Source organism: Geotrypetes seraphini, chromosome 6, assembly GCF_902459505.1.
Source record: "Geotrypetes seraphini chromosome 6, aGeoSer1.1, whole genome shotgun sequence".
NCBI classification, from domain to species: Eukaryota; Metazoa; Chordata; class Amphibia; order Gymnophiona; family Dermophiidae; genus Geotrypetes; species Geotrypetes seraphini.
This window is the reverse complement of record NC_047089.1, coordinates 201,336,009-201,354,375: the sequence shown is the minus strand read 5'-3', so window position 1 is coordinate 201,354,375 and position 18,367 is coordinate 201,336,009. Positions and strand designations below refer to the sequence as shown.

General features: G+C 45.6%; 1 protein-coding gene across 2 annotated transcripts in view; it reads right to left on the bottom strand.

The window, feature by feature from the left end:
- The window catches only part of DPYSL2 (dihydropyrimidinase like 2), a 109,047-nt gene that overhangs the window by 44,470 nt on the left and 46,210 nt on the right, over positions 1-18,367 (bottom strand). For both annotated transcript variants that reach the window (XM_033948289.1, XM_033948290.1), the window contains exon 3: positions 11,845-12,029. In XM_033948289.1, coding sequence (XP_033804180.1) covers positions 11,845-12,029 — 185 coding nt within the window. The remainder of the gene's footprint in view (positions 1-11,844; positions 12,030-18,367) is intronic.

Genomic DNA, 18,367 nt, shown 5'->3' with positions numbered 1-18,367 from the left:
AGGTATTATTCGGCTTTGCACCTAACTATCTTGTGAATTAATTCACATTTGTAAATTCAAAGCACTCTCGATGCACATATGCTGTATTTACCTTTCCTTCAGTCAAAGGTTGTCAATATAAAAAATATCATCAACGTCTTTCTCTAATAGCGACCTCTTGCTCGTATCAGACAACTGAAAGCGTACTTAAAAAGATTTTTAGGAAATTAAAAAACTGCACATATGTAGTTGAATACAATACTTTATTCTATTTTGTAAACTGCATAGAACTTAATGGTATTGCAGCATAGAAATAAATTTTTGCATTATGTTATTTCACATACAGCCTAAGGTTTGAAATTGTTACTTGCACTGAAATAGTGCTTGCATTCAAAACAGACACCTAAGGAAAGAATGGAACCTCTTATCAAGGCTCTGCAGCTTTTCTGTAGATCACATCAATCAGACTTCAGTCAAATCACAGAAGCAAAAGATACCCAACATTGCGAAGAATAAAAATCAACTCCTTTACAAATCAGTTGAAATACACTGCAGCAAGAAATCAGAAGGCACTATAAAAGAGATCTCTTTCTGCCGCAACCCCACATAGACAAAGACTGTGCTTTTAGTTAAATAACAGAAAAAGACAAATTCGGTATCTGAACTTGCAATCTGTTGACGCCTACCTACAGAAAATGGGCAAAACAGCTCCTTAACCAAACTAGGATGCAATCCATTTCCCTTTAGACTAGTGGCCCATATTCCTCCCATTGTCATCTCACCTGTCATTACTTTTAATTTTAACTGATAAAGGTCTGCATCATTCACTGACACGATCTGATGAGAACCAGCCATCATGGCTTCAGCAAAGGAAGATCTTGCTTGACGAACTTGCTGCACTTCTTTGAGGGCGTAAACAGGCAGATAGACAAGGGTGTCCCGGTCAACTTAGTATATCAGGATTTCCAGAAGGCGTTCGACAAGGTTCCACATGAACGACTACTTTGAAAAATTGCGAGCCATGGAATCGAGGGTGAAATACTCACGTGGATTAAAAACTGGCTGGTGGATAGAAAACAGACAGTTGGGGTAAATGGACAATACTCGGACTGGAAAAGCATCACCAGTGAAGAGCCTCAGAGTTCGGTGCTTGGACCCGTGCTCTTCAACATATTTGTAAACTACCTGGAAATTGGTACGATGAGTGAGGTGATTAAATTTGCGGACGATACAAAGTTATTCAGAGTAGTGAAGACGCATGAGGATTGCGAAGATCTGCAACGTGACATAACCACGCTCAAGAGATGGGCCGCAATATGGCAAATGTAGTTCAACGTGGATAAATGTAAGGTGATGCATGTTGGTAACAAAAATTTTATACACAAATACAGGATATCCGGGGCAGTACTTGGGGAGACCCCCCCCAGGAAAGAGACTTGGGAGTACTGGTCGACAAGTCGATGAAGCCGTCCGCGAAATGCGCGGTGGTGGCGAAAAGGCCGAACAGAATGCTAGGAATGATTAAAAAGGGGATCACGAACAGATTGGAGAAGGTTATCATGCCGCTGTACCGAGCCATGGTACGCCCTCACATGGAATACTCTTTTCAATATTGGTCACCGTACTTGACGAAGGACACGGTACTACTCGAAAGAGTCCAGAGAACGACGACTAAAATGGTAAAGGGGCTGGAGGAGTTGCCGTACAACAAGAGATTAGAGAAAATGGGCCTCTTCTCCCTTGAAAAGAGGAGATGAGAGGGGACATGATAGAAACATTCAAGATACTGAAGGGAATAGACTTAGTAGATAAAGACAGGTTGTTCACCCTATCCAAGGTAGGGAGAACGAGAGGGCACTCTCTAAAGTTAAAAGGGGATAGATTCCGTACAAACGTAAGGAAGTTCTTCTTCACCCAGAGGGTGGTGGAGAACTGGAATGCACTTCCGGAGGCTGTTATAGGGGGAAAACACCTTTCAGGGATTCAAGACAAAGTTAGACAAGTTCCTGCTGAACCGGAACGTACGCAGGTAAGGCTCTGGTAGGGCACTGGTCTTTGACCTGGAGGCCGCCGCAGGAGCGGACTGCTGGACACGATGAACCACTGGTCTGACCCAGCAGCAGCAATTCTTATGTTCTTAACTGGTCCTCCAACCTACTTTTCTGCTAGAAATACACTTCAGAATTCTAAATATAAGCGTATAATAGAGCATCAATCACAATGAGCTAAATCACACTTGCTTCTTTCTTTTCCAGTTTCTGCAGTAAATCTTTCAGGCCAATATATTAAGCCCAGCAATCCAACTGCAGTGTACTGAATATCCTAATACAGCATGACTCTTAACTGGAACTCAAGCAACCAGCAAATGAAAAAAAAAAAAAAGCAAAGAAATACTGTAATACTTTAAATAAAAAATGAAAATAAAATCACTTTCTGGTGGAAATTTAACCCCCTCTTCTACAAAACTGTGCTAGCAGTTTCTAGCACAGGGAGCCGCGCTGAATTGCCCACGCTGCTCCCGACGCTCATAGGAACTCAATGAGCGTCGGGAGTAGCGCAGGCCATTCAGCGCGGCTCTCTGTGCTCTCTCTGCGCTAAAAGGGGGTAAGTGTAAATTTAGCAAGCCACACCCAAGTATGCTCACGCTTTGTCTACCACATGTCCGGCAGATTGACTGGAAATGTTTATGGTATAGTTAGGTCTTTTTTTTTTTATAGTAACTCTCAAGTAATCAGAAACCACATTTATCAGGCAACTATCAATCCCCATGGGTGCCGGTTAACTGAGTCTACTGTAGAAATGTTAAGACTCTGCTTTTATCCTCAAGATTGAATAGCAATGTTTTAAGGAATCTCCCAACACACTGCATTTGGCAACGGTCACTCATGCAAAGAAAGTATCGTGGCCCTGCTTTACCTGGTTCACAGTTCAACCCCACTGAAAGCACAGTTACTTACCGTAACAGGTGTTATCCAGGGACAGCAGGCAGATATTCTTAACACATGGGTGACGTCACCGACGGAGCCCTCGGTACGGACCTTTTTAACTAGAAGTTTCTAGTTGGCCGCACCGCGCGTGCGCGAGTGCCTTCCCGCCCGATGGAGGAGTGCGTGGTCCCCAGTTAGGATAAGCCAGCTAAGAAGCCAACCCGGGGAGGCGGGTGGGACGTAAGAATATCTGCCTGCTGTCCCTGGATAACACCTGTTACGGTAAGTAACTGTGCTTTATCCCAGGACAAGCAGGCAGCATATTCTTAACACATGGGTGACCTCCAAGCTAACAAAGAGGGAGGTGGGATGGTTGGCCATTAGGAAAATAAATTTTGTAACACAGATTGGCCGAAGTGTCCATCCCGTCTGGAGAACGCATCCAGACAGTAGTGAGTAGTGAACGTGTGAACTGAGGACCAAGTGGCCGCCTTGCAGATTTCCTCGATGGGCGTGGAACGGAGGAAAGCTACAGAAGCAGCCATAGCTCGGACTCTGTGGGCCGTGACAGCTCCTTCCAGTGAGAGACCGGCCCGAGCATAGCAGAATGCAATACAGGCAGCAAGCCAATTTGAAAGTGTCCGTTTGGAGACAGGACGACCCAAACGGTTGGGATCGAAAGATAAAAATAGCTGAGGGGATGTTCGTTGAGCTCTGGTACGATCAAGGTAGTAAGCAAGGGCACGCTTACAATCCAGCGTGTGCAACGCCTGTTCCCCAGGATGCGAGTGAGGCTTAGGGAAGAAGACGGGCAACACAATGGACTGGTTGAGGTGAAAAGCCGAGACCACCTTGGGAAGGAATTTAGGGTGGGTACGCAGAACAACCTTGTCATGGTGAAAAACAGTGAATGGTGGGTCAGCAACCAGTGCATGCAGTTCGCTAACCCTCCTGGCAGAGGTGATGGCAATTAGGAAAAGCACCTTCCAGGTAAGAAGCCTGAGCGAAGTAGTGGCAAGAGGCTCAAACGGAGGTTTCATGAGTGCTGAGAGAACCACATTGAGGTCCCAGACGACAGGAGGAGGCTTGAGAGGCGGTTTGATATTGAAGAGACCTCTCATAAATCTGGAAACCAGAGGATGAGCCGTGAGGGGTTTTCCGAGAATAGGCTCATGAAACGCAGTGATGGCACTGAGGTGGACTCTGATGGAGGTAGTTTTGAGGCCAGCATTGGACAGCGAGAGTAAATATTCCAATACAGTTTCCACCGCTAAGGAGGTGGGTTCCTGACGATGCTGGAGACACCACGAGGAGAATCTGGTCCATTTCTGATGGTAACATTGGAGGGTGGCCGGCTTCCTGGAGGCGTCCAAGATGAGGCGGACCGGCTGAGATAGGTTCTCTGGAGAGGTCAGCCCGAGAGAAACCAAGCTGTCAGGTGGAGCGAAGACAGATTGGGATGCAGTAGAGACTGATGTTGCTGCGTAAGTAGAGTAGGAAACACAGGAAGGAGAATGGGTTCCCTGGAGCTGAGTTGGAGCAGGAGTGAGAACCAGTGTTGGCGAGGCCACCGAGGTGCGATAAGAATCATGGTGGCGTTGTCCTTGCGGAGTTTGGACAAGGTCCACAACATCAGAGGAAGTGGAGGGAAGGCATACAGGACCCGATCCCTCCAGTCGAGCAGGAATGCATCCGGAGCCAGACGGTGAGGAGAGAAGAGTCTGGAGCAGAATTGGGGCAGCTGATGGTTGTGAGGTGCTGCAAAGAGGTCCACCTGCGGAGTGCCCCATTGAGCAAAGATGGAGAGCAGAGTCGGAGGGTCCAACGTCCACTCGTGAGGTTGAAGGATGCGGCTGAGATTGTCGGCCAGAGAGTTCTGTTCGCCCTGGATATAGACCGCCCTGAGAAAGAGATTGCGGTCCGTGGCCCAGGTCCAGATGCGCAGAGCCTCCAAACAAAGGGGGCGAGATCCGGTGCCGCCTTGCTTGTTTATGTAGTACATGGCGACTTGATTGTCTGTGCACAGGAGGAGGACTTGAGGGCAGAGAAGATGTTGGAAAGCCTTGAGGGCGTAGAACATGGCTCTGAGTTCCAGGAAATTTATGTGATGACGACGCTCCTGTGGGGTCCAAAGTCCCTGGGTGCGTAGATCTCCTAGGTGAGTTCCCCACGCGTAGGGGGACGCATCGGTGGTGATGATCATAGAGTGGGGGGGCAGATGAAAAAGTAGACCCCTGGAAAGATTTGAGGAGTTCAACCACCATTGGAGAGATTGCTGAAGAGATGATGTCACAGAGATGGGATGAGAAAGAAGATCCGTAGTCTGTGACCATTGGTTGGCGAGGGTCCACTGAGGTGTGCGAAGGTGGAGACGTGCCAGAGGAAGGACATGCACCGTCGAGGCCATGTGACCCAGGAGGACCATCATCTGACGGGCAGGAATGGAGGGATGCAGGAGCACCTGACGACAGAGGTGGAGCAGGGTTTGCTGACGATCGGAGGGGAGAAAAGCCCTCATTAGTGTGGTGTCCAGAACTGCTCCAATGAACTGAAGTCGCTGGGTGGGAAGCAGATGCGACTTGGGGTAGTTGATCTCGAACCCCAGGAGGTGGAGAAGAGAGATGGTGTGATGAGTAGCCTGTAGCACAAGTTGAGACGTAGGTGCTTTCACCAACCAATCGTCCAAATAGGGGAACACCTGGAGGTTGTGAGACCTGAGAAAGGCCGCCACTACTATAAGGCACTTGGTGAAGACCCTGGGTGAGGAAGCGAGGCCGAACGGTAGCACCTTGTACTGATAGTGGTGGTGCAGCACCTGGAACCGCAGGTAGCGGCGAGAATTCTGATTGATGGAGATGTGAGTGTAGGCCTCTTTGAGGTCCAGGGAACATAGCCAGTCGTGTTGAGAAAGAAGAGGGTAGAGCGTGGCAAGGGAGAGCATTCTGAACTTCTCCTTGACCAGACACTTGTTGAGGTCCCTGAGATCGAGAATGGGATGGAGGTCTCCCGTCTTTTTGGGAACCAGGAAGTAGCGGGAGTAGAATCCCTGACCCCTTTGATCTGGAGGCACTTCTTCGATGGCATTGAGAAGGAGGAGGGATTGAACCTCCCTCAGGAGGAGGGGGGTTTGAGATGAGTGTGAAGCAGACTCTACGGGAAGGTTGTCTGGTGGAAGAGTCTGGAAGTTGAGAGAGTAGCCGTGGCGGATGATGTTGAGGACCCACTGGTCCGACGTGATGACTTCCCAACGGCTGGAGAAAATGGTGAGACGACCCCCGATAGGCTGTGGAAGAGGTAGCGAGGGTGGATGACTGGCTATGCCCTGGAGAGAAGAGTCAAAAGGGCTGAGATTGTTTTGCAGGCTGAGGAGGCTTAGAGGGTTGAGTGGCCTGAGATCGAGCCTGGGCATGGTGCTGCTGTTGACGGGGTCGCCGAGATTGTTGGGGAGGCGGATTGAGTGGCCTGGCTGAGAACCTCCGCTGGTAAGATGATTGAGGCCGATAGGGTCGGGCAGGCGGAGCCTTCTTTTTCGGCTTAATCAGGGTGTCCCACCTGGTCTCATGGGCCGAGAGTTTCTGGGTGGTGGAATCCAGTGACTCTCCAAAGAGTTCATCCCCGAGACAGGGGGCGTTGGCCAAACGATCCTGGTGGTTGATGTCCAGGTCGGAGACTCTGAGCCAGGCTAAGCGACGCATGGCTACGGCCATGGCAGAGGCCCGAGAGGTGAGCTCGAAGGAGTCGTATATTGAGCGGACCATATATTTGCGCATTTGGAGAAGGCCAGAGATGTGTTGTTGGAACAGCGGGACCTTGCGCTCAGGAAGGTACTTCTGGAGGGCAGACAGTTGTTGGACCAAGTGTTTCAGATAGAAAGAAAAATGGAAGGAATAGTTGTTTGCCCTGTTGGCAAGCATGGCATTCTGGTAAAGCCTCTTGCCGAACTTGTCCATGGTCTTACCTTCTCTGCCAGGAGGGGTAGAGGCATAGACACTGGAGCCCTGAGTCTTTTTTAAGGTGGATTCCACCAGAAGGGACTCATGGGGCAATTGAGATTTGTCGAATCCAGGAATAGGGATGACACGGTAAAGGTTGTCCAGTTTACGGGGGGCTCCCGGTACCGTGAGGGGATTTTCCAAGTTTTTGTAGAACGTTTCCCGTAGGATGTCATGCACGGGAAGCTTGAGGAACTCCTTAGGAGGTTGCTCAAAGTCTAAAGCCTCTAGAAAGGCTTGAGACTTTTTTGAGTCAGATTCCAGGGGAAGGGACAGGGCAGCAGACATTTCTCTCAGAAATTTAGAAAATGAGGACTGCTCTGGTTTAGAGGTGGCATCGGGTGCCGATGGTTCCTCATCAGATGAGGAGGGATCCTCCTCGGTACCGAGAGGAGTTTCCTCCCATAAGTCAGGGTCCCTGACCTCCGGTGCATGTCGAGACACCGGGGTGGAGGGCGCGGTATGGCGAGTCTTGGACAAAGACTTTCCAGAGCGCACCGAAACGGTACCAGGGGAGGACGACCGGCGTCGATCTCGGTCCCGAGAAGAATGCCGTACCGCCTGGTGCCGAGGAGGATCCAATGTGGCCTGAGAATGAACCACCGGATCGCCATGAAGTTGTTGGGCCGAAAGGATCGGCATGGAGGTGTTCACCGGTACCGAAGGGGTGGACACCGGGGGCTCGGTACGGGGCTCGGGCCGGTCTGGTACCGGAAGGAGCGGTGCCAGGATAGTGGGCAACAGTTGTTCAAGTTGTTTCTTCAACTGCTCCTGGAGTTGAGCCTTTAAGATGGCCGAGATACGGTCATCTAGGGGTGGCATTGGAACCGCTTTCTTTTTCTTCGGTTCCTTGGATGCCGCTCCACGCCCCGGCGATGAGGAGGCCGATGACGAGGCACTCACCGAGATCGGGGCGGAGCGTTTGCGGGACCGGTGCGATGCCGGTAGGGACGGTGTCGCCACCGTAGCTGGAGGGCGCTCGAGGGAAGAGGAAGGCTTCTTAGCCGGCTTACCTGGCGCCAGCGACGCCGATGTGGGGTCGGTCGGTGTCGAGGTCGACGGTGCCGATTTTTGAGGTACCGCCGTTGAAGGTGAGGAGTCCATCGCCGACTCGGTGCCGAAGAGAAGAGTTTGTTGAATTCTTCGGTTTTTAAGGGTTCTCTTTTGAAGAGTGGCACAACGGGTGCAGGAGTCCGCCCGATGCTCCGGACCCAGACACTGCAAACACCAATTGTGTGGGTCAGTTATGGAGATCGGGCGTGCACACCGCTGGCACTTCTTAAAACCGACCTGCGGGGGCATGAAGGGGAAGATAGCCTCCGCAAAATCGAAGCCCGAGGCCTGTATATTGGCAACAGGCCCCGCCGGGGCAAAAACGAAAGAAAAAAGGCGAAAAAGCAAAGTTTTTTGTTTTTTTTTGCAAATCAAAGAAAAATAAACCCGAAGGTAAAGAGAGAAAAAATAAGGAAAAAAGCGCGAGCGGGAAGGCAAAAAAGTGGTTTCAACGGCCGTTGAAAAAACACACGCGTCTTCTTCGCTCCGCGGAAACGAAGAAACTGGGGACCACGCACTCCTCCGTCGGGCGGGAAGGCACTCGCGCACGCGCGGTGCGGCCAACTAGAAACTTCTAGTTAAAAAGGTCCGTACCGAGGGCTCCGTCGGTGACGTCACCCATGTGTTAAGAATATGCTGCCTGCTTGTCCTGGGATAATCTATTTTAATGTTTACATATGTAAAATGAGGGAAAAACAAATGTACAGGATTATAGACAAAAAAAAATCTCCCTCCCTGTGTTTGACATTTTACATGATTACAAAGAAAAATAAAGCAATGAATTAATATTTCATGGCAAAGAAATTTGCATAAAATTATGCAACCAATGGCAGGGCAACTTCCAAATAATTGATGACATGCCCTGACATACTGGATATTTTAACTAACCTGGTAAAATAATAAATATGTACTGGGAGCTTTAAAAGCAAATTAAAGTGGGCACCAGAGGTCACTGAATGCTCTTATTATTTGTGTCAGATAGCTGAGTGAATAAGAAGTCACCAGAAAAGTGGTGCCAGAAACAACTGAACTGATACAGAGGAATGATTTTATAAGACCACTTTCATGCAAGAAAGAATGCCAAAAAGCTATCACAGTGCAAAGGTTGTAACATTCAGCAGATATCTTGTACCAGTGGCATGGAAACGGCGCTATTGCCAGCCAGCAGCTGTATTCTAGTATCAATACTAAGTTAAAGAAAGGGCGTTACCTTGATTTAGTTAACAAAAGAGGGTGAAAAATTTTTATTCTGATCCCCCATCCCCACGTATACTAATAAAGAACATCTCTCCTCCCCCCCTGTTTCTTAATTATGATTAACAAAAACACTATAATGCAAGTTGTAACTGAACAACTATGAGCAGTGAGTACATATGGCAATTAGTGAGGCCACCTCTAAAGCACAAACTCAGAGATTTCTGCACTAGAGAATGACACGCTGGTTGCTAGCCACGGGTAACCCACCGAAACGGTAACCAAAAAAAAAAAGGTCACCGCGAGATCAGGGACAAGGTCATTCACTGCCCCGTGGAGCGGTGAATGATGAGCACGCACGGTGAACAAGCGTGTGGTCTGGCAGCCCCCCTCTCTCCCACCAGCCATGCATCTCCATCCCTCCCTTCCTTTCCCTTCTCTTGTGCTGAAACTGTACCTTCTCCTCTCCATCCCTCCACCCCCAGCACCTTTCGTGGTCCAATAGCTCTCTCCTGCCAGTCAGCCATGCATTTCCCTCCCTCCCTTTCCTTCTCTTATGGCGAAACTGGCGATTTGTATAAGGTTATACTGTACTGTATTACAGCACTGCACTGCAGTACTGTACTGTACTGTACTGTATTACAGCTGGAGCCTTGAAGTCGCGTCATATTGCCTGCTGGAAAAGTCTCCTCTGACGCAACTTCCTGTTTCCGGTTGCATTGAAGGAGACTTTTCAAGCAGGCAATGCGATGCGACTTTATAAGGCTCCGGCTGTAATACAGCGCATAGCCTTATAAAAATCGCCAGTTTTGCCACGAAGAGAAGGTAAGGTGAAGAGAGGGAGGGAGATGCACGGATGGCTGGCGGGAGGGAGCTGCTGGACCACGCGAAGGGTGCTGGGGTGGGGTGGATGGAGAGGAGAAGACGCTGAAGGGAAATGGGGAAGAGAGAGTGGGGAGAAGACAGAGTGCGGAGAAGACGTTGAAGGGAAATGGAGATGACAGAGCGGGGAGAAGACGCTGAAGGGAAATGGGGAAGAGAGAATGGGGAGAAGATGCTGGAAGGGAAATGGAGAAGAGAGAGTGGGGAGAAGACGCTGGAAGGGAATGGAGAAGAGAAAGTGGGGAGAAGACACTGGAAGTGAAGAAGACAGAGATGCCAGACTATGGGGGAGCATAGGGAAGAAGATGGGTGCCAGACCAATGGGGGAGTGGTGAAGGGAGAGGCACAGTAACAGAGCAAATAGAAGGCACAGAGAGAAGACAGACAGTGGATGGAAGGAATTGAATGAGAAGATGAGGAATGCAGAAACTAGACAACAAAGGTAGAAAAAAATTATATTTATTTTCTTTTTTGCTTTAGGATAAAGTAGTATATTAGTAGTGTTGATAAAAATGTATAAACAAAGCCCTGCCAGCTGAACATCTCTTTCTCCAGTTCAGCAGCCAGAACTTTGATTTATAAGGAAGGAATAAGCTAAATATTGCAGTACTGAGGCTTGTATGGATGCTATGGGGACGGGGCGGTGAATGGGATTGGCAGTGATGGTGACAGGGCAGTAAAGGGGATGGCGGTGAAGGGAATGGAGGTGACTGGACGGTGAAGGGGACGGTGGGCCGGGGACGGTGCAGTGACAGGGACAGATTTTTTCCCCGTGTCATTCTCTATTCTGCACCACAGATCAAAAGCATCTACAGCTTGTCTTCCTGCATACGCAATAACGTCTCATTTCTCAAAGAGAAGATAATGTATAAACTTCTTACATGCAGTACAAAAAGCATCAAGGCAGAACAAAACAGATTTATACTACAAGCCCAAGGGATTCCTATTTGGCTTGTCCGTTTATTGACTATATTAAGTTCCACAGACTTCCTCTTATAAATATATTTCACTTTAGTTCTGTGCACATCTGGCAGAGAAATCAAAATATCTAATAGTGTCTTAAACATTTTTAGTTCTAAATGGAGAAAAAATTTTTTTGCAATATATAATTGAAATTATAAAATTGCAAAACCAACAAAATTTGAGAGCTATTTATTTAAAAGTTATTTAAGCTATGTATTAGTAATTGTAACAAGGGTGAAACTGAAGTAGATAGAATTGAATTGTTATGGATGTGCTTGTTTTTGAGTGCAATTTAACTCAAAATGCGACCTGACAGTCGACAAGCAAACACACATTTTATCATCAACCATCTGCAGTCGTTCTTTTTTTTTTTCAATTTAATTTCTGTCAGAGCTGAAAATCCAAGTTTGCAAAGATAAGAAGATCCAAACAGTAACAAAGGCTTGATTGCTCAAGTTAGGATAACTTTGTTGCTCAAGTTAGGATAACTACTCCAATCACGTCAAAGAATGATGCTTATCTGGGTGATTGTACCCTTAAGCACACAGACTCTTGCGTACGCGACATACATGTCATCTATTCTAGTGTATACTTATGAAGGGAATTTTTAAAAAATAAAGTAAAAGTCTGGAATCTCTTGTGGCATACCCAGAATCTCTTCGGGACACACCACTGTGCTATGGCACATAGTTTGAGACACTGGTCTAATAGAAAGGGTGATTATAAGAAATAGCAACATCCTCTTTTCTCAAGTGTGCACAGAGGACGAATATGATTTAAAAACACAAAGGATGAGGGATGATGGGGTGAAGACTGATGCAGTGTATTTAAAGAAGGAAATAAAACCATCTTACTGATCATGGTGGTGCCACCTGCCAGGGCCGCCCTTGTTCCCTGGTAGAAGTCATCAGCAGCAACCATTCCTTGGGCAGGTAGCTGAAAGCGGGTATGGACATCGATGCCCCCGGGTATCACCATCCTGCTATGAGCTTCAATGGTTTTCACTCCTCCTGGCACAATCAGATTCTCTCCTATTTGCCTGTAGAAGTATACATATTATATTACAACTATGACCATCACAAATGTGTAAGTATGTAAAACTGGTACTAATAAACACAAACAAGAGCCTGATTTATTAATAGGTAGAGAATAAAATGGGGACAAAGCAGGCATTCAATTTTCCCATCCCTGCGAGTTTTGTCGCTGTCCCCGTCCCTACTCCCATTCCTGTACACTCTGCCTTAACCGCACAAGCCTCAAACACTTATGATTTTAAAGTGTTTGAGGCTTGAGCAGATGAGGACAGAGCTTAGGCATTGGTGGAATGCGGCATTATGACATCACAGTCTGAGCTCTAGAATGTTGCCACTTATGACTTTAAAGTGTTTGAGGCTTGAGCAGATGAGGACAGAGCTTAGGCATTGGTGGAATGCGGCATTATGACATCACAGTCTGAGCTCTAGAATGTTGCCACTTATGACTTTAAAGTGTTTGAGGCTTGAGCAGATGAGGACAGAGCTTAGGCATTGGTGGAATGCGGCATTATGACATCACAGTCTGAGCTCTAGAATGTTGCCACTTATGACTTTAAAGTGTTTGAGGCTTGTGCAGATGAGGATGGAGCTTGCAGGAATAGGGCAGGGACAGGAAAAGAACTCGCCAGGACGGGAAAATGAGTTCCCGCGGGGACGGGGAAAAATTTGTCCCCATGTCTTTCTCTAATAATAGGGGCTTATGAGAGAAGTCCAAAAAGTGTCTATTTTGACAGGTGCCTATGAACTCTATAAAACCAGTCCCAACAGAGTGCAAATTCTGACACACACATTGACACCTGCTCCAAAGTTGGTGTATATGTGTGTGCGCAGTTGCCTATTTTATAAAAAATATGCATATACATTGCAACCCCACTTCCCCTCTGCTCACGCTATGCCCTGCAAACACCTACTTCATGATGTATGTATGCATGCCATCTGGTCACTACATTTATACATGTATATAATGCTGCACACTTTTATAAAAGGCCTTTTCCATACGTAAAATAGGTTTTACAGCAGCAGAAAGCCCTTTAACCAGTGGTCCCCAACCCTGTTCTAGAGGACCACTAGTCAGTTGGTTTTTGGAATAGACCTAATGAATATGCATAGGGTAGATCTGCATTCCTGTCATCTTCTTTACATGCAAATCTTTTTCATGCATATTCACTAGGGCTATCCTGAAAACCTGACTGGCTGGTGGTCTTCCAGGACAGGGTTGGGAACCACTGCTTTATACAACTACCACCACGCATAATAATTCTTAAATCCTTTAGCCAAGGTCTCAAAAATAGTTTATTTATTAAACTACCCCACCCCCACCCCTTTACAAAACCATAGCGCAGTTTTTAGCGCCAACCACGGCAGTAACAGCTCCAGCACTCATAGAATTCTTATGTGCTGTTACTGCCGCGGCCGTAACTGTGTTATGGTTTTGTAAAACAGGGAGGGGGGGAGGGATTACTGCTCATTATGAAGTCTCAAACCAACATAATTAAAGAAATTTAGCATTAAGTTATCTATGAGAATATCTTGTCTGGGCACCAGGCATACATGACTCTGTCCATCGCTCTGCCAAGGGGAAAAGAATGAATATCTTTCTGGAAAAGAATTAATATCAAGCTCCACGTGGAATCAGCTTGCAGTCTCTTTGCCGAGATGGACCTTTCGAGCTGTCAGTTGCTGCTTTCTGCTTTTTCTTCCCTTTCAAGAACAGGGATACTTGCCCACTGGAAACTGGCACAGGACCACCATGTTTTCAGTTCACTAAAGAGCTTTCAAATGTCAATGGCTTTGGAATCTCACTTAGGATGCTGGTGAACAAAAAATTAACAACCTTGAGAGCTAAATGCTCAGTATCTTGGCAACTGAACTGCTCTTTACTAAAAGGTTCTGCACCCATAGTTAAAGCCATTGAACCATCTAGCTTAGAGGCAAAAGAGCTATATCCTTCAGCCAGTCCAGTGAGCTGACCAGTCTTCCCAATACACAATGGGCTTAACAGAACATACAGACATAGAGGTTATCCCTGGATTGTCAACTTCTTCTATTCAGAACGGACTTGTTTATTTAATTACACTAACGGAATTAAATACCATTGCTTTATTTTGCTTATCTAAATATGGAAAATTCAGAAGGTGAAAAAGCATGGACTGATGGATATTTTCTACTACGTACGGCACAAAAAAAACAAAAATTAAAGTCACACAAATTCTGGCCTATCAGGTTCAAAACTTTGCTGCTTGATTGTATTTAAACCTTAATACTGCAGAGGATGTTAAACTTAACTGATTGCCCTTGTCTAGTGACCCTAATTAGAAAAGCAGACCTGCTGCCTGGAACCTGAGAGAAGCAGAACTCCATATTTTCAACATTCCATTATTCTAAGCACCATTCCAGAAAAAAATACTTAATACATTTAGCATGCTGTCTTTCTATCTGGACGTAAGCAGAAAATATAAAGTAACAGGGTTTGAATAAATTGTTTGGACTTGGAAGCTCCACAATGCATAAGAATAAAGTGAAGATACTTACCTGTAGCAGGTGTTCTCTGAGGACAGCAGGCATATAATATTAAGCATTATTAAAACAAACTTAAAACACATCATCCACGGAACCTGGTATAGACACTGCCAATTGCACTGACACATTAAATATATAGGCAGTGCCCTTACTGGCCGCCTGACTCATGGGCCCATCAGTTCAGTAAAAAAGCTAACAAGCCAACTAGGGGACATGAGCAGGTTATGAGAATATATGCCTTCTGTCACCTGATACAGGTAAGTATCTTTACTTTCTCTGAGGACAGGAAGGCATTACATTCTCGCATGTGGGACTCCCAAGCTGCCAGGATCATGACTCTGGAAGAAGTTATACATAGAATAAACATGAGCCTGGTGCAATCCATTAGAATTGGAGGGAAAGTTGGTGCTTAGGAAGTGAAAAGATTTTGCAGAAATGTTTGTCCAAACCAGCTATTTCTTTTGAGTTTTGTTCCAAATTAGAGAATGACACGGGGACAAATTTTTCCCCGTCCCAGCGGGAATTCATTTTCCCGTCCTGGCAAGTTCTTTTCTTGTCCCTGCCCCATTCCTGCAAGCTCTGTCCTCATCTGCACAAGCCTCAAACACTTTAAAATCATAAGTAGCAACATTCTAGAGCTCAGATTGTGATGTCATAATGCCTCATTCCACCAATGCCTAAGCTCTGACCTCATCTGCACAAGCCTCAAACATTTCAAAATCATAAGTAGCAACATTCTAGAGCTCAGACTGTGATGTCATAATGCCTCATTCCACCAATGCCTAAGCTCCATCTTCATCTACACAAGCCTCAAACACTTTAAAATCATAAGTGTTCGAGGCTTGTGCGGTTAAGGAAGATTACAGGAATGGGATAAGGATAGGGACAGTGACAAAACTCGCAGGAACGGGAAAACTGAGTTCCCGAGGGGATGGGGACAAATTCCATTCCAAACAGTAATGAGAGAGAAAACATATGTATTGAGGACTAAGTAGCTGCTTTGCAAATGTCCTCAATAGAGGCAGAGTGGAAATGAGCTATTGAGGCAGCCATAGCCCATACATTGCGAGCTGTCACACAGCCTTACAGTGTCAGCACAGCCTGAGAATACATGAAGGAGATACAATCTGCTAGCCAAGTGGGACTGAAATCCCTAGTCTGTTAGGGTCAAAAACTACAAAGAGCTGGGAGGACCTCCTATGAAATTTAGTTCAAATCTAGATAGCATGCTAGCAGTCTAAGGTGTGGAGGGCTGCTTCTCCAGAATGAATGAGAATGTGGTCTTGGAAAGAAGACAGGCAAAATTATGGATTAGTTAAGATGGAATTCCGAGACTACTTGAGGGAGGAATTTGGCATGCATCCTGAGGACTGCCTTGTCATGTTAGAAATATTGTGTATTAAAAGTAAGCTTCTACTAAAGAATGTATTTATTCTGCTTATAGCCTAAGCAGATTCCAATATCCATAAAATTTATAAATTCTACAAATCTAAACAAACTAACTTAAAAAGTAAGATAGATCAAACTCCCATTTCTAACTTAAACCTTACGGGGCCCAAGATGCATTGGGAGGGGGAAGCCTCATCATTTGCAGCATGCGGCCCTGTAGACGGGCGTGATCGAGCTTCTCACCTGCCGTTTTTTATCCAAAGGCACTGGGGTGAAGGGGTCCGGAGATGTGGGAGGAGGGCCCAGGAATGTCAGAGGTAGGGGTGTAGGGCTCCGTGGCTCAGCTGATCCTGGTAGGGGGAATCCCCATCAGCTGAACCGAAACCAGCTCAGCTGATGGGTATTCCTTCTGCCGCTATCAGACAAGGTAGCTGGTAAGTACGTCTACAAAACTTGCTTTGTACGTTTTTCACGTAGATGTTATTATTTTTGAAAATGGGCAAAAAAGGTAAGACGTCCTAAGGACCAAAACTTATACCTAGCTCATTTTCAAAAATAAAAGATAGACGTTTGGCAGCTTTGAAAATGGACATTTTTTTTCTACTGGATTTGTGGACATGTTGCACAAAATGTCCAAATTCAGATTTAGGCACACTTTTGATTATGCCCCTCCACGTGTTTACACTCATGGTCGCTTGCCAGCCATAGAGCTAATGTAAGTGCTCGTACCTAAATTAGAAAAAATACAGGCATGAATCACAGTATTCAATTTTATTAGGTTTTTATGTACCGCCTATCAAGGATATCTAAGCGGTTTTATAATCAGGTACTCAAGCATTTTCCCCATCTGTCCTGGCAGGCTCTCGGACCTGGGGCTATGGAGGACTGAGTGACTTGCCCAGGGTCACAAGGAGCAGGGCGGGGTTTGAACCCACAACCCCAGGGTGTTGAGGCGGTAGCTCCAACCACTGCGCCACACACTCCTCCTTCAGTAATATACAGTGTGTAAGCATGCACACCACCTAAGCTCTACCCAAACTCCACCTGTGGGAATGCTAGAATAATCACAAGAAATATTAATACAAAGGAAATAATAGCAATATACACCAAGATACTCTCTAATGCACACTATATTAATTTAATGCTTCTATATATTCTAGAAAGCTTAATGACTTGTATTAATAATGGTTTTTAATTCTGCACTTCAAAGGGATGGACTAAGCAAACTAGGGCACATGGGCAGGCCCAAATGTTTAGCACATTTGACAGTGCTTCCCTAAAGATCATCCGCTGTGCTCAGATGGGGCAGCTAATTTTTGCCCTAGTAAGTCAGCTGCGACTTGGTAGAGGGAAAAGCAGGGACAGTCCAGAGCTGCCCTTCCTGCCCCCGTTAATTGTCCTCCAGCTGACAGGAGCTAGTGAGCAGGGTTTCTTATTTACAAGTTACGTCTCATTAGATCCTTATCAAGAGTTCTAAAACCGGAAGCTCTTAATTTTCTCATTCACTCATTAATTATTTCTAAACTTGACTATTGCGACACATTATATCATGGTAAAACCCAAAAAGAAATAAGATTACAGGTAATACAAAATACAGCAATAAAAATTATTGCTAATTCAAAAAAATATGACCACGTCACACCACTTCTACAAGCAGCACACTGGTTACCAATTACACATAGAATAACTTTTAAAATTATACTGTTAACATTTAAAATTCAACAATCTAATGCTCCGATATTTTTGGATCGTCTCTCGATACCGTATTCTCCATTCAGGGCACTTAGATCAACTAAACAGCATTTACTGACTATCCCTTCTTTAAAAGTAATAGGGACCAGGAGATCTACTATTTTCTCGGTTATAGCACCCCCAGCTCTGGAACAATTTACTTACACAATGAATCCTCTAGAAAAATGTAAAAGGATGCATTTGAGATAGCATAACTTACCAATCATTAAATCTCATGATCTAAAACTTAGATTTTAATTAGACCTACGCATAGGTCGCAAACTTCCTTCTTTTCTATGCTTATTTTTGCTTTTTTATCTTTTTTTTTGTGTTACCCACCAGTTATGTTTTCCCCTAAATGTTTCTTCTCTTTCTTTAAAGATTGTAGTTCATCCACCTCACCTTCTGTACCAGTTAATTATTTGTACGCATATATTTTGTATTTAATTGTATAAAACTGTTTTGTTTTGTCCCCTATTTTTAAAATGTTTTACGCATTGAAGTATTTGACATTGCGTGTACAACAAACCTTAATAAAACTTGAAACAACTAAAAACTACTCGGAGTAATGTTGCTGCAATACCAGCCAGCCCTGCTAGTTTCCAACTGCAGAGAAAAGCCAGCAGAGGAGGCTTCCGGTCGAGGCCCGGGGTAATCTTTAAGTTAGGATGCTTAGATTATAAAGTTGCTTTTAATGTTGCCC